This window comes from Pelophylax lessonae (genome assembly GCF_965119305.1).
Source record: "Pelophylax lessonae genome assembly, chromosome: 5".
NCBI classification, from domain to species: Eukaryota; Metazoa; Chordata; class Amphibia; order Anura; family Ranidae; genus Pelophylax; species Pelophylax lessonae.
The window spans coordinates 70,339,992-70,357,164 of record NC_138772.1 but is presented as its reverse complement, the minus strand read 5'-3'; the positions used below and the strand labels follow the sequence as shown (position 1 = coordinate 70,357,164).

Sequence of the window (17,173 nt, the reverse complement as noted above, 5' to 3'; positions counted from 1 at the left end):
TTAAGACGTTAGCATACCAAGACATTTTGGACAATTTCATGCTCCCAACTTTGTGGGAATAGTTTGGGGATGGCACCTTCCTGTACCAACATGACTACGCACCAGTGCACAAAGCAAAGTCCATAAAGACACCTTTGGGATGAATTAGAGCGGAGACTGCGAGCCAGGCCTTCTTGTCCATCATCAGTGTCTGACCTCACAAATGCACTTCTGGAAGAATGTCCAAACATTCCTATAGACACACTTCTGAACCTCGTGGTTAAGCCTTTGACAGAAAAGTTGAAGCTGTCATAGCTGCAAAGGGTGGGCCAACTCACCCTACGGACTAAGACTGGGATGCCATTAAAGTTCTTGTGCATGTAAAGGCAGGCGTCCCAATACTTTTGGCAATATGGTGTATCTTAAACTACATCTAATGTAATCATTTTTTAATGGAGAAGGGAAGGTTTGGAACTAGGGATGAGCTTAAGCTTTGGTCAAAAAAACAAGTTTGGACCAAACCTTAAGTTTCTACAATGAACAGACGTCTGTGCTAGTGTAGTAAAAAAAAAAATGGCAAACAGCATGCAGAATTGATACACTATATAAAATCCATAAACAGGTATTGTACAAATGAATGCAGCACCTAAACCATAACAGTTTGAAAATAATATTCAGTATTAAAGTTCCAAATCATTCCGCCATCCCCTCCAAAAATTAAAAATCTGCAGCTACACATCCTGTAGCTGCTCTGACTTTTAATATTAGGACACGTACCTGTCCTTGAGTCCAGCGATTTCAGCACCGCAGCTGATGTTTCCATCTGCTATCGGGTGCTGCCACTGCCATTGCTGGTAAGGGAACCCGGCTGTCAAGCCTTGCGGCTTCACGGCCGGGTCCCTACTGCGCATGCGTAAAGTGCGCTGAGCTCAGTAATTGGCCACAAAGCAGAGGGAGGAGTAGGGAGCCGAACCTCTGATGAACCTCGCCGCGGCGGGGTCCGACGGAAGTGGGGACAGGGTACCTGTCAAAAACAAGTACCCGCTCCCCCCTGAAAGATGAGGGAGGGAGGAGACAGATAAGTGGAAGTTCCACTTTTGAGTGGAACCCCGCTTTAAGTATAAGGCTTACCCAAACAAATACCTCCCATATAGCGGTATGTTGAGCTCAGTGAAATCAATTGGGGTTCTGTAAAGGCCACCCCCCCTCTCTTCCAGCCAAGTGACACTCAGTGAATGAACAGCATCTGTGAGTGAAGCCAGCTGACAGGCAGTTCATCCAAACAGACATCAGGGGATATTAGCTCTGATATTGCAGCACCTCTCAGCAATAGTCAATCACCCTTGACTCATCACATGTTATAAAGACAGAAGGAAACTTTTTTAGAGTGGCAGTATCCAATGTATTAAAAAATTAACAATAAAAGTAATAAAATCGAGCTAGCAAACAACAATTTCAATGCTTACAACGCTGCTCTGCTCACCACGAGACAGCAACTGAGAATGTCAGGCCACACAAGCTACATCCAATGTGTTTTGTCCAATAGGACATCATTAGGAGCCCCTGATGATGTCCAATTGGACGAAACACATTGGGAGGTTATTCCTGTAGAGGCACTTGTTCTGGTGACAAACCGGGATTCCCTCACTTTGGAGGGATTTTTTCTCAATTCCTGTTTTAGTTATGGGACAGGATGTGAAGGGAAATCTCCCATATGGGAAACAGATGGCAAAATGAAAAAAAAAAATCATTTGGCTTTAGTTACACTTTAAAAGGGAAAAAAAAAATGGTGTTCCCTTATAATCTATACCTGGCCCGCAGGTCTGATATACATTTTAGGGGGAACCCACACAAAAAAAATGTGGAGCCCCCCAAACTCTATACCAGACCCAAATGGGGAAACCCCATGAAAAAATCAAGAAAAATAGCATGGAGCCCCCATCTGAAAAAATCAATACCATACCCTTATCCAATCATGCAGTCTGGTTACCCAGGACAGACATGACTTTACCCTAATGCTGGCTTGCTTGCTTCTGACAGCTTTGGTGGACGTCAGCTAATATAAAACAATCCATGTGAGATCACAGTGATGTCATTGACCAGTTATAGTCATATTCAAGCAGTCATTGGGGTTAAATCATGTTAGTAATTGGCAGGATTTTTTAATTCTGATGGGTGAGCGGGCACCATAATTGACGTGAATCCACATGATTGAATGATGTGAATGACAATGAATGTAATTTTTTTTATTAAGAGTTCAAAAATTGTGCTTGTCTGTGTGTGATTTTTATAGGTTTACTTTTTTTGTCAATGACTAAGGTTTCTGTGCACCCCTTGCTAATTTGCTCATTTACATAGTGGATAGCATCAGAGGCTCCTTTATTGTTAAGGGGGCTTCTAGATTCTTCCAGATTGGGGTATATCGAGGGTCATTATTTTTGTATTAATCAATGTCAAAAACTGTGTGCGTGTGTTTTTTTTTTGTACTGTGTACATTTGTTTTGTAAACGAGTAGAGGTACTTAGTACCCTTTACTCCTGCACATGGAGGGGAGGGCAGTATTTGAGGGACCCATATTGTTAAAGATAACTTCCAGATTTCAATAATCTCCCGCTCATAGACCCCCACAACCACCAGATTGGAAAAGGCGCTTGTCCTCATCAATATGGAGACAAGGTGCTCAGGGACGTACCGTGGGGTTGGCTAGAACGGCGCCCTCCAGGGGCGCAGGCCGAGGGGGGGGGGGGTTGGGGAAAAACTGGCGGCGTGGTGTAGCAGACACAGTAAATTACCGCTACTCCTTTCAGCCTGCGCCCCCGGCGGCCGGCGCCCCCCCCCCTGCGCGCTCCAATCCCGGAAGCCGCAGCTCTCTGTCTGTGTCCAGGAGGCGACAGTCAGTGTCGGAGCTCCATAGATAGGCGGCTCCCCTCGTCACAGGGCTCCGCCTCCGCCCACATGACCTCATCAGTCGGCTCCTCTAGGCAGCTCCAGTTGAGCGGTGGGTGTATGCACTCTGCAGTGACGGAAGGCCTGGCTGGCATCTCAGGTACAGAGAGCTGCTGTGTCCCCCTCTCACTCCCTGTCACCCCCTCTCTTTCTCCTTGTCCCCCTTCTCACTCCCTGTCACCCCCTCTCTTTCTCCTTGTCCCCCTTCTCACTCCCTGTCACCCCCTCTCTTTCTCCTTGTCCCCCTTCTCACTCCCTGTCACCCCCTCTCTTTCTCCCTGTCACCCCTTCTCACTCCCTGTTACCCCCTCTCTTTCTCCCTGTCACCCCCACTCTCTCCCTCTCTCTCTCTCTCTCTCTGTCACCCCCTCTCTCTCTCTCCCTGTCACCCCCCTCTCTCTCTCCCTGTCACCCCCTCTCTCTCTCCCTGTCACCCCTCTCTCTCTCTCCCTGTCACCCCCTCTCTCTCTCTCTCCCTGTCACCCCATCTCTCTCTCCCTGTCACTCCCTCTCTCTCTCCCTGTCACCCCCTCTCTCTCCCTCTCTCTCTACCTGTCACCCCCTCTCTCTCTCTCCCTGTAACCCCTCTCTCTCCCTCCCTGTCACCCCCTCTCACCCCCCTTCTCTCTCTCCCTGTCACCCCTCTCTCTCTCCCTGTCACCCCCTCGCTATCCCTGTCAACCCCTCTCACTCTCCCTGTCACCCCCTCTCTGTCCCTCTCTCTCTCTCTTTCCCTGTCACCCCCTCTCTCCCTCTCTCCCTGTCACCCCCTCTCTCTCTCTCTCTCCCTGTCATCCCTCTCTCTCTCCCCCTGTCACCCCCTCTCTCTCCCTCCCTGTCACCCCCTCTCTCTCCCTGTCAGCTCTCTCTCTCTCACTCTCTCTCTCTCCCTGTCACCCCCTCTCTCCCTGTCACCCCCTCTCTCTCACCATGCCACCCCCTCTCTCTCTCCCTGTCACCCCCTCTCTCTCTCTCTCCCTGTCACCCCCCTCTCTCTCTCCCTGTCACCCCCTCTCTCTCCCTCTTTCTCTCTCTCTCTCTCCCTGTCACCCCCTCTCTCTCCCTCTTTCTCTCTCTCTCTGTCACCCCCCCTCTCTCTCTCCCTCTTTCTCTCTCTCTCCTTGTCACCCCTTCCTCTCTCTCTCCCTGTCACCCCTCTCTCTCTCTCTGTCACCCCTCTCTCTCTCTCCCTCTCACCCCCTCTCTCTCTCTCCCTCTCACCCCTCTCTCTCTCTCTCTCTCTCTCTCCCTGTCACCCCCTCTCTCTCTCTACCCGTCACCCCTCTCTCTCTCAACACGTCACCCCTTCTCTCTTTTCCTGTCACCCCCTCTCTCTCTCTCCCTGTCAACCCCTCTATCTCTCTCTCCCTGTCACTCTCTCCCTGTCACTCTCTCTCTATCTCCCTGTCACCCCCTCTCTCTCTCTCCATATCACCCCTCTCTCTCCCCCTGTCACCCTCTCTCTCTCTCTCCCTGTCACTCCCCTCTCTCTCTCCCTATCACCCCCCTCTCTCTCTCTGTCATCCCCATTTCACTCTCTGTCACCCCCCTCTCTCTCTCCCTGTCACCCCCTTCTCTCTCTCCCTGTCATCCCCTCTCTCTCTCTCTCTCTCCCTGTCATCCCCCTCTCTCTCTCCCTGTCACCCCCTCTCTCTCTCCCTGTCACCCACTCTCTCTCTCTCCCTCTGTCATGCCCTCTCTCTCTCTCTCTCCCCCTCTCTCTCTGTCACTCCCCCTCTCTCATTGTCACCCCCCTCTCTCTCTCTCTCTCTCTCTCTCTCTCTCTCTCTGTCACCCCCTCTCTCTCTCTCCCTGTCACCCCCCTCTCTCTCTCCCTGTCACCCCCTCTCTCTCTCCCTGTCACCCCTCTCTCTCTCTCTCTCCCTGTCACCCCCTCTCTCTCACTCTCCCTGTCACCCCCTCTCTCTCTCCATGTCACCCCATCTCTCTCTCCCTGTCACTCCCTCTCTCTCTGCCTGTCACCCCCTCTCTCTCCCTCTCTCTCTACCTGTCACCCCCTCTCTCTCTCTCCCTGTAACCCCTCTCTCTCCCTACCTGTCACCCCCTCTCACCCCCCTTCTCTCTCTCCCTGTCACCCCTCTCTCTCTCCCTGTCACCCCCTCGCTATCCCTGTCAACCCCTCTCACTCTCCCTGTCACCCCCTCTCTGTCCCTCTCTCTCTCTCTCTCTTTCCCTGTCACCCCCTCTCTCCCTCTCTCCCTGTCACCCCCTCTCTCTCTCTCTCCCTGTCATCCCTCTCTCTCTCCCCCTGTCACCCCCTCTCTCTCCCTGTCAGCTCTCTCTCTCTCACTCTCTCTCTCTCCCTGTCACCCCCTCTCTCCCTGTCACCCCCTCTCTCTCACCATGCCACCCCCTCTCTCTCCCTGTCACTCCCTCTCTCTCTGTCCCTGTCACCCCCTCTCTCTCTCCCTGTCACCCCCTCTCTCTCTCTCTCCCTGTCACCCCCCTCTCTCTCTCCCTGTCACCCCCTCTCTCTCCCTCTTTCTCTCTCTCTCCCTGTCACCCCCTCTCTCTCCCTCTTTCTCTCTCTCTCTGTCACCCCCCCTCTCTCTCTCCCTCTTTCTCTCTCTCCTTGTCACCCCTTCCTCTCTCTCTCCCTGTCACCCCTCTCTCTCTCTCTGTCACCCCTCTCTCTCTCTCCCTCTCACCCCCTCTCTCTCTCTCCCTGTCACCCCCCCCCCCTCTCTCTCTCTCTCTCTCTCTCTCTCCCTGTCACCCCCTCTCTCTCTCTACCCGTCACCCCTCTCTCTCTCAACACGTCACCCCTTCTCTCTTTTCCTGTCACCCCCTCTCTCTCTCTCCCTGTCAACCCCTCTATCTCTCTCTCCCTGTCACTCTCTCCCTGTCACTCTCTCTCTCTCTCCCTGTCACCCCCTCTCTCTCCCTGTCACCCTTCTCTCTCTCTCTCTATCTCCCTGTCACCCCCCCTCTCTCTCTCCATATCACCCATCTCTCTCCCCCTGTCACCCTCTCTCTCTCTCTCTCCCTGTCACTCCCCTCTCTCTCTCCCTATCACCCCCCTCTCTCTCTCTGTCATCCCCATTTCACTCTCTGTCACCCCCCTCTCTCTCTCCCTGTCACCCCCTTCTCTCTCTCCCTGTCATCCCCTCTCTCTCTCTCTCTCCCTGTCATCCCCCTCTCTCTCTCCCTGTCACCCCCTCTCTCTCTCCCTGTCACCCACTCTCTCTCTCTCCCTCTGTCATGCCCTCTCTCTCTCTCTCTCCCCCTCTCTCTCTGTCACTCCCCCTCTCTCATTGTCACCCCCTCTCTCTCTCTCTGTCACCCCCTCTCTCTCTGTCATCCCATCTCTCTGTCAAACCCTCCCCCTCTGTCTCTCTCTGTAAAACGCTCTCTCTTTCTGGGGGGGGGGGCGCCGATACAGCTACTCGCCAAGGGCGCTGGAGACCCTAGTTACGCCTCTGAAGGTGCTTTGCCAGGGGGGTCCCTCCATGGCCAGGTACCCCCTTGTTAAGAGCATGTGACCTGCTATGATTCAGTAAGGGGAGAGGCATGCTCTTTTTCCCCTATTCTGACCAGACAGGCTGCATGCTAGGATATGGGTCTGGTGTGGCATTTGGGGGCAATTTGAACACATTTTTCTTTGTGAATATCAGTGTTGCTGTTGTGGGTTGTGTACATTGCACAGATGCACCACTTCCCCAATAATCTCCAGAACAGGTGGAGGAGCTGTGAGGAGCATGTTGCAGGCAGAAGAGCTGTAAGGAGGAGCTGTGAGGAGCATTCTGCATGACGAGAAAGACATGCTGCTACAAGTCGCGGGTGGACAGGGAGGCACCGACAGCTTGCATGGCAGTGGTGAGAGGACCGATTGACCGACGATTGACTGACATCAAGGTGACAGGTGGAGCAGTTTGGGTGCAAGTGCAGGAGCTGAAGAGTTTGGGACAGAGGCAGAGACACTGAAGGGAGGAGCAGCAAGAGAGCTTGCACGGAAGCCGGGACATACTTACAAGAGAGCGCAGGATAGGGACTGAGAACCGGCCAGCAGAATGAGGGACACACTGACAGAACAAGCAGTGGACAGGCCTATGAGTGAGGGAGCGGGACACAATTATTTAATGACTGACCGCTGAGGAGCTTATCTGTAGTAACTTGGAGTACTGGGAGTATTTTTGTAGTAATTTGGAGTACTGGAAGCATTATTTGGAGTATTGGGAGTAATATTTGTAGTAACTTGGAGTACTGGGAGTAATATTTATAGGAACTTGAAGTACTGGGGTTAATGTTTGTAGTAACTGGGAGTAATACTTGTAGGAACATGGAGTACTGGGGGTAATACTTGTAGTAACTTGGAGTACTGGGAGTAATACTTGTAGTGACTTGGAGTACTGGAAGTGACAGTTGTAGTAACTTAGATTATTAGTTGTAAAAACTTTGTGTACTGGAAGTAAATATTTGTAAATTCTGTAGTATTTTGGAGTACTGGTAGTGACTTTGAAGTGACTTTGGAGAGACTTGGAGTGACTTTGGAGTAACTTGGAGTACTGGGAGTACATCAAAGTGCTGAGGGTGACTTGGAATACTGGGGGGGATTTGGGGTACTGTGAATAACTAGAAGTAGCTTATAGTATTGGTAATAACTGTGAGTAATTTGGAATAACTTGGAGTACTGAGTAGTAACTTGGAGTACTGGGTAGTGACTTGGTGTACTGGGAGAAACCCTAACTTAGAAAAGCATTGGAGTACTGGGGGTAATATTGACAGAGTGCTGGGAGTGACTTGGACTAACATATTGTACTTATTAACTTGGAGTACTGAGTAGTAACTTGGAGTGCTGGTTAGTGACTTGGAGTATGGATTGATAACTTGGATACTGATTAGTAACTTAGATACTGGGTAGTGACCTGGAGTACTGGGAGTGCATTGGAGTAACTTGAAGTAACTTGGAGTATTGGGACTAACTATGAGTAATTTGAAATACCGTGGAGTACTGGGAGTGACTTTAAGGAATTTGGAGTAGCTGTAGCACCAGGAGTAACTTGGAATAGTGTAGGGTACTGGGAGTAACTTTTTTTTTATCCCCATTAGAGTAGCAGGCAAAATGTCCAACAGGATTAGTGATGCCATCCAGTGCACATCTTGCTCCATGTATGCATTCCTTGAAGAGCCATTCGTGGGCAAATACTGCTGTGCGGAATGTGAGCTAGTTACGTGATGTTGGGGATATCAACTCAGGGGTGGCATTACTGGAGCAGGCACCCTCCCCTAGCTGCCAGGATAATGACTGGTTCCGTAAGGAGCAGGGCAAGGACACAGGCAAGGTTAGGTTAGGCAAGTTTTGGTGGTAGGGGACTCAATTATTCGAAGGAAAAATCAGGAAATCTGTCACAAAAACCGTGATCACCAAATGGTACATTGTTTACCAGGCGCTTGGGATCGGCATATCGCGGATCAGATGGACAGATTATTGGGTGTGGCTGGGGAGGACTTAACTGTCATGGTACATGTTGGTACCAACGACAAGGTTAAAGGAAGATGAAGCGTCCTAAAAAAATATTTCAGGGACTTAGGGGCTACACTGAAGAGAATGATCTCCAAGGTGGATTTCTCAGAAATACTACATGTGCCTTGAACCACACCAGAGAGGCAGCAGAGGCTTAGGGAACTTAAAAAGTGGCTGAGGAATTGGTGTAGGAAGAACTTGGCTGACGTCTCAGTCGGCCACTGGCTCTTTAGTAGGGATGGGCTGCACCTTAATAGGAAGGGTGCAGCTTTGTTGAGGGAGAGGTGGCCAAAAAGTTGGAGGGGCTTTTAAACTAGGTGGTGGGGGGAGGGTTCATAGGAAGCGATAGCCAGAAGTGAGTGAAGGTCAGAGGGTACTTATGGAGGCACTAACAATAATATAACCATAATACTTAATCCCTGGGTGAATGAGTTGGCAAATCATAATCGCAGAAAACCTAAGAAGAAAATAATATGTACCCATACAAAACAGAGGCATGTACACAATGCCAGGAGCCTAGCTAACAAAACAGAGGAACTGAAGCTGCTGTTACACAAGGAGGATTTATACTTTGTGGGAATATCAGAAACTTGATTTGACAGCTCACATGACTGGTGGGCACATATCCAGGGGTATTCCTTTCATCAGAGGGACAAGGAGAGTAGAAGAGGGAGAGGGGTGTGCCTATATATCAATAATGATTTACAGGTGGAAGAAGGGGAATGACATGGTAGATGGTGTAAAAGGGGGAGTTGGAGTCTGTGTGGGTGGAACTCCAAAGGGAAGAAGCAAGTAGGAAATTAATAGTGGGGGTATGTTACAGGCCCCCTAACCTGAAGGAAGATGATGAGTTGCATCTCCTATCACAGTTATAAATGGCAGTAAGGCAAGGCAGGGTCATCATAATGGGGGCTTCCACTATACAGATATTCACTGGGCAGAACGAACAGCTCACTCATTAAAGGCCTGTCATTTCCTAAATGTCTTACAGGACAACTACATGTCTCAATTAGTGGATTCCCCAATGAGAAAGAATGCATTGCTAGATCTAATAATTACAAATTACTCAGATCTGCTTGCAGATGTGGAAATACTGGACAACTTGAGAACTAGCGATCACAGGATAATTACATTCAGCATTCACATCCGTAACACAGAATCCATAAATGTGCTTTATGCACTTAGGCGTAATAAACGTATGTATGCGCATTTGTAAGCGTGTAAATTAAGTCTAAACAAAGGGGAAAAACAAATTATCATATGTTCACATGCGCGTCTTTATGCGTTTCCACATCTATACGCAAGTATTTGCTTATTGTTAAGCAAGAACTTTTCTCCTAGAAAACATATGTGTAATAACATCAGTTACATTTTTCGGCTGTGTGAATGAAGGCTAATAACCAAGAAAATGGCTATTATTGATTTCACAGATTCAGCCCCTATTGATTCCAGTGGGGTTCTCAACCAGTATCTAATCTCCCAAACTTTACTTGAACCCAACCAAGGTACGTTAGGCTCGTCACTCATTAATACACACTGATAATAACATTTACAAAAGACCAGTTTATTTTAGATGCAAATTTTAAGGCCCCCTTTTCTAAGTTTCTCAGGCTTACCTGACCAGAAGCTCCATGTTAGTCTATGGGAGGCCAGATGTAATAGGACTTGTATTACCATGCATCTGATTAAAGCGGAGTTCCAGGCGTTTTTGTGTTCAGTAAAAGTCAGCAGCTACAAAAAGTGTAGCTGCTGACTTTTAATAAACACACTCACCTGTCCTACGATCCAGCGATGTGGCGCCCGAAACCTCGGTTCTCTCCCTCGGCTCTCCCTGGCGCCGGCATCACTAGTGTGGGTACCCAGCTGTGACAGCTTGCTGCTCCACAGCCGGGTGCGCACTGCAAATGCGGAGTCACGCTGAGCGTCGTGAATGGCCAGGCAATCTTCTGGGACCTGTGACATGTCCCAGAAGGTTGCAGGAAGGGAGAGGGAGAGAAGAACTTCTGCTTGAGCCGCCTAGGCGGCCCGAGCAGAAGTGGGAGTGGGTACATGTCAAAATTAGGTACGGTACCCGTGCCCCTTCCCCAACCCAAAAAAAATTACATGCCAAATGTGGCATGTCAGGGGGCCAGGAGTCCTTAAAGTGGAAGTTCCACTTTTGGATCGAACTTCCCTTTAACTCCAAGTCTGTAAAAATCTGAAAAAAAAGGTCTGTTCCATTGTCCATATTTTTTGACCTAAACATTACGGATCTGAGGTAATCTGGTATAAACGAATATATAATTTTTTTACATCTGGCCACCCATTGGTCTAACACAGTGTTTCTCAACTTCGGTCCTCAGGGCACACTAACAGGCCAGATTTGAAGTATTACCTTGGGGAGATGCAGACTAGAATACTGCAATCACTGAGCAGCAAATTATATCACCTGTGATGTATTTCAGTTTTCTTGCAAACCTGGCCTGTTAGTGTGCCCTGAGGACCGGTGTTGAGAAACACTGGTCTAACATATGTCTGGAAAGTTTTAAAATGCAGCAGAAAACTGAATTAACATGGATGTCACAAAAGTCACTGTTGAGGATGGTGCTTGGCACTGGTTTTGGCAAAGCCTGTGGCCATGTGTAGAGCATATCCAGAGGCACCCCTGCAGCATAGATGTTGACTGGAAGATTAGCACAGGTACTTGCAGGTGTCACATGAATGCAGTATTTAAAGGAATTAGACACATTTTCGGACTTGAAATATTTACTTTAGGAGATTGATATAGCATGCAAAAAAAGAAGGATTTCATAGCACAGTTAAACAGTACTGAAAACCAGTGACATTTTAAGGGCCACTTTTTTATTCCTGAAAATATATAAAAGCAGCACAACATTTAAAATAACTTACAGCTGCTTGCCGATGTGTATTGGAAAGAATTCCATGAATCTTGACCTTCTCTTTTTCCATTTTATCTATGTTGACCCATAAATCCCGGCTGGCAGGGTCCAATGGACCAAATATTCTGGAGGTGTAATATTTATGATCCCTATCCTCCTGAAACAAACAAAAATACAGATTTATGAGGAGTGAATGTCAGTTGCATGGTTTCTTGGCAAAGCAAAGTTCTGGATGGAGTTACAGGTAAATAACAGATTAGCTGTAAGTTATTTAGTTATTCCAAGAAAATCAAAAAGAAACAAAAGCAGAAATCTGTAAATAGGAGTGGAATGGTTCTTACTTTTTTTTTTTTTTTTATTAAAATAGATGTAAGCCCTCTCAGAATGGTATTTAGTTTGATAAAGTTCTGTGCATTATACACATTTTCCTTCTTTTAAATTATTTTTTTTAACCTTTTTTCATCCTATTCACCAAAGCTGATGATCTCCTGCAACCACTCCTACGGTGGCTGCTGAAGTACAGCTTCTATGAATGCAGCAGCTGAGTGTAAAGGGAGGGCATAGTCAGGCTCATTTAAGGAGGGGTTGAAGGGGAGTGGACAGGGGAATCAGCACAAGGGACACATCCTACTGACTGTACGTTATGTCCTTGTGCTGATTATTCTGTTTGTGATTTTGGCTGCAGTTAGATTTTGAAGTATATCTAAAGCCAACCTTAGCATTTTGAATAGAGTGGGGAAGGGCTAAAATAGTTTTTTAATTGAAATCAGAAAACACTCACTGATATGTTCTTTTAATTAAAAAAAAAAAACAAAAAAAAAAACGAAATTCATATATACAATTATCATGAAAAAAAAAAAAAATACACTGATTAACCACTTTACCACCGGAGGATTTTGCTGTCTTACGTCCAGGCCACTTTTTGCGATTTGGCGCTATGCAAATTTAACTGACAATTGCGCGGTCATGCAACGCGGTACCCAAACGAAATTTACGTCCTTTTTTTCCCACAAACAGAGCTTTCTTTTGGTGGTATTTGATCACCTGTGCGATTTCCATTTTTTGCGATATTAATTAAAAAAAGCGACAATTTTGAAAAAATAACAATATTTTTCTACTTTGACCGTTAAAAAATATCCAATATATTCAATTTTTGTCATATATTTAGGCCAAAATGTATTTAGCTACATGTCTTTGACAAAAAAAAATTCTCAATGAGCGTATGACCGGAAAGGTTTACCCCATTCCTGACCAGGGCATATTTTGCGATTCGGCACTGCATTACTTTAATGGACAATTGCGCGGTCGTGCAATGCTGTACCCAAATTAAATTTATGTCCTTTTTTCCCCCCCAAATAGAGCTTTCTTTTGGTGGTATTTGATCACCTGTGCGATTTTTCCTTTTTGCGCTATAAACAAAAAAAGAGCGACAATTTTGAAAAAACAACAATATTTTTCACATTTTTTTTATATGAAATTCCCCCCCCCCCCAAAAAATTTAAAAAATCAAAAAATTTTATCATTTTAGGCCAATTTGTTTTCTGCTACATATTTTTGGTAAAAAAAATCGCAATAAGCATATTTTGATTGGTTTGCGCAAAAGTTATTGCGTTTACTAACTAAGGGAAAGATTTCTGTCATTTTTGGTGTTTTTTTTAAGTAATGGCGAGTAATGGCGGCGATCTGCGATTTTTTTTGCGGGACTGCAACATTGCGGCGGACAGATCGGACCCTTGACTGACATTTTTGACACTTTTGGGGGTACCAGTGACATTACTACAGTAATCAGTGCTATACATATGCACTGTTACTGTAAAAATGACACTGGCAGGGAATGGGGTTAATTTTTATTGGAGAGGGAGGGGTTAATGTATGCCTGGTGCTTACTAACGTGTGTGGGGGGAGGTGACTGAGTGACACAGGGACAGATCGCATGTTCAGCTATGCTGAACCCTGCAATCTGACCCTGCCTGTCACTTGTGTAAACAAAGCGGGTGGATTTCCACACTAGATCCCCGACGATCGGGGAAGAGCAGCGGTGATCACCGCCCCTCCTCCCCTGGCCCGACTCCTGCTGTAACTGAATACAGCGGGAGCGAGCCTCCGGCGCTGTGCGCGTGCCGCCGAGAGAGGGGAATGTCTGGTGACGTAGGTCTACGTCGCCAGACGATAACGAACCACTTTGCCGCAGTACAGTCAACGTGACTGGACGGCAAGTGGTTAAAAAAAGAAACGTCATTATTAAACAGTGCAAAAAACATTATTAATTGAAAAAAAAAAGGAATTAATATAAATGAACAGTGATGATCAGTAGCAATAATTTTTGAAAGACCGATATTCTACTAGACTGATTTTGCTGGGCTTTAAAAGGAAAGTATCATCTGCAAAACATATTTCTTCAAAATACAGCTCTTAATACTTAGCTGTCTGGTGGGTGGTGAATCCAAACTTTACTATCTTCAAAAGCTAGTATTTCTGGCAGAATAGTAAGCAATGATCACTTCCAAGAGTGTCAGATGCTTGAGTCCCTTGCCGTATGCCATGGTTACATCCACCAACCTTTATGTCATTACCAGGCACTATAGTGATGTGCTGGTGATAGGAGTTGCCTGAAGTGCATAGCGGAGGACCAAGAATCTGACACAATGGGTATCAAATGGTGAAGATTCTTCAGCCACCAAAGTTCTTTTAACTTCAATAAAGGAAAAACTTCCAAGAGGCTCTGGGACATGGATGTGAGTTCATGCAAAGAAGCGAGAAGGCAAAAACAGTCGGAGAACTCACTGGCTCAAGTTAGGCTGCTCACAACAGACAAGGCTACCCTACAATAGGTACCCAACAGGTTACCAGAAAAACATCCACCAATATAAGGAGTGCCAGACCGAAGGCTAAAAATATCCAAATTAAGTCATTGGTTTACACTAACAAAAAAGCAGCCAACATGTTTTGGGGGCAGACCCCCTCCCCCATCAGGGCTACAACAATAAAATTTAAATGTAAATGTGACTGGTATAATCCATGATTTTCTAACATTGTTAGACTTGTATTAGTCACATTTCTATTATTTTGTGTTTTGCTGAAGCCTTGATGAAGGGGTAGTTTTTGTTTTTCTGCATGGAATGTATTACTAATACATTCATGCAGACTCTTTTAATCCTTAGTGGTGCTCCTTTCATCTGTGCATGTTTTTATTTCAGGTAATCAAAGTTCTTTAGGAGAGCAAGGCTGCGCCACTGTGGAAATAAGTATTTGAATCTTCATTGGCAGTAATGACTGTTATAAATAATAAGCATGTGGCTGGGACTTTATAGACATCTTTAAACTTGAGTAAACATAGTAGAATAAATGCAAAATCTTAAAATCACAAGATTCTTTTTTAACAACAATAAAAAAAATATATATGACATGTGAACCTGAATGCCCCCAGACTTGCTGAGAGATTGAATGTACATATTGGCAATGATATACAGAATATACAGAATCCAACTGTTGCCATTGATAGCAGCCCTTGTGACCATTACCCAGTAGTAGTGGAGTTGGAGGGCTTCTGAGTGGGTCAGTTGAAATTACCATTCTACATATTTTAAGTCACATGGCTAATGTTCCTTTTGGTCCTTGTATAATATAATATACCATATGCACCCTTGAAGAAGACAACTGTTTGAAATGCGTTGGGTTACTCCATATGAATTGATATGAGTCTTTAAAGCAAGACATACTCATACTCTATGCAACATGTGGAGAAAATAGTGGTATATTTTTTTTAAGCCTTCTTGTACAAGGACTATAAAAACTTTGTTTTATTAGTCATAATATATAATTTTAATTGTAAATTCAATTTAAATTGTTTTATATATTTATTGAATTCTCAAGGTGCCTATAATGTTAAAAAGCCACATGCTTATTATTCTTTAAAGTAATTATTTATTTGGAATGTTGGCACATTTTAGCATTGAATAACTCTCCTTTATATTCTGTTTAAGTCATTTACACAAAAGTTTTTTTCTAGAAATTAAACAACAAAGTTGTTTTTCATTTTTCCAGCAAGTTCAGAGACATATTACAGGTGAATAAAAAATAATTTATGGAAAGGAACAACACTACAAACATTTTGAATACCGTATTTTCCGGCGTATAAGACGACTGGGCGTATAAGACGACCCCCATAATTTTCAAGTTAAAACATAGGTTTTGGGCTATACTCGCTGTATAAGACTACCCCCCTTCCGGAGCAAGGCAACACCATTGAAAAACATCAGATTTCTCATAGATCTCCAAGGTACCCCAAGTACTGTAATACATGTAATCTCTCATAATATCTCTAAGGTACCCTAAGTATATTTATTACCAGTAGATGTAATCTCAAGACGCTGGCTGTGCGGGAATCCTGTACCGGTATACCGTATGTACCGTAGCTTCGGCTACATTCAGTATACCGCGCTGAGCCAATCACAGTGAGCGATGTATTCTATTATTGAATGCAAAGCCTGCTCGGATTGGCAGAGTCAGAGAGGCGGGCTGATGTTGCTCCGCCAATCTGAGCAGGCTTTGCATTCAATAATAGAATACATCGCTCTCCCTGATTGGCTCAGCGTGGTACACTGTATGTAGCCGAAGCTACGGTACATACGGTATACCGGTACAGGATTCCCACACAGCCAGCGTCTTGAGATTACATCTACCGGTAATACTTATACTTAGGTTACCTTGGAGATATTATACTCGGTGTATAAGACGACCCCCCATTTTTGGGGGATTTTTTTGAGGTTCAAAAGTAGTCTTATACGCCAGAAAATACAGTACTTTATTCTTATTAAAAAGCTGCTACAGATATGACTCAAGATGAAGCTGTGTTATTGGAAAAAACATGAATACGGAGACAGGATAAAAAAATCATAACCATGTAGCTCTACTAGAAAGAACATTATGTTATGTAGCTAGTAGAAGTTAATCACATTAAACTGGACTTGTTCTGTAATATTGTCGATGTTTTGTAGTTTCTCAAAGATACTTCAACTCAAGGAACCAAAGAAGTGACTTGGAGAAGCAAAAAAACGCCTTTAATAATCCAGAATGAGTCATGTTGAATGTGGCTTACTACTAATAGCTAAACTGTGACCCGGATGAATGAGAACCTTCTCAGATATTACATCATGCAAGCATCAAACATTGCACCACGATCTAGAGGTAGAACCAATCACAATATAACATGAGGACTGTACCAAGAATAATAAAAAAGGAGGCATAAATATTTTTATTAACTTACAATAGATCATTCTAATTTCACATGTTGGTAGAGTAACTCTTCCTTTAACCGCTTGTCGACCTTATGCAATACAAATACGGCAGCTGGATCACGTACATCTCCTGCGCTGGATCACGTACCTAGTACATTATCCGCACACCAGGCTAGTGAGCGCGCCTGCGTGCTCTCTGTCGCTCCAGCTGTTCTGTGGTTGGCCGCAGCATGAACCAATTAGCAGATGCCAGCCCCTGATTGATCACCGGCACCCGACGATTGGCTCCAGACCATGCCAAAGAGAGCCCTGTGTAGGTAAACAAACACAAGGCTCTCTTCTGACAGCAGCAATGTGCTGTTTTTTCTTCCTGCAAAGCACATTGCTTAGTAAAAACACCTCACATAGTACACAGTAAAGCATATTGGCCACACATTTAACCCTTTGATCACTCTAGATGTTAACGCCTTCCCTGACATTGTCATTAGCACATTGACAGTGCATATTTATAGCATTGATCATGATTATTATTATTATTATTATAATACAGGATTTATATAGCGCCAACAGTTTGCGCAGCGCTTTACAGTGTGGGGAAGACAATACAGTTACAATACAATGCAATACAGGAGGAATCAGAGGGCCCT

General features: G+C 45.4%; 1 protein-coding gene across 1 annotated transcript in view; it reads right to left on the bottom strand.

Annotated features, from left to right (window-relative positions):
- Positions 1 to 17,173, bottom strand: part of PLXDC2 (plexin domain containing 2) — an 804,296-nt gene that overhangs the window by 388,873 nt on the left and 398,250 nt on the right. The window contains exon 3 of the mRNA XM_082259441.1: positions 11,300 to 11,446. Within this exon, the coding sequence (XP_082115567.1) occupies positions 11,300 to 11,446 (147 nt within the window). The remainder of the gene's footprint in view (positions 1 to 11,299; positions 11,447 to 17,173) is intronic.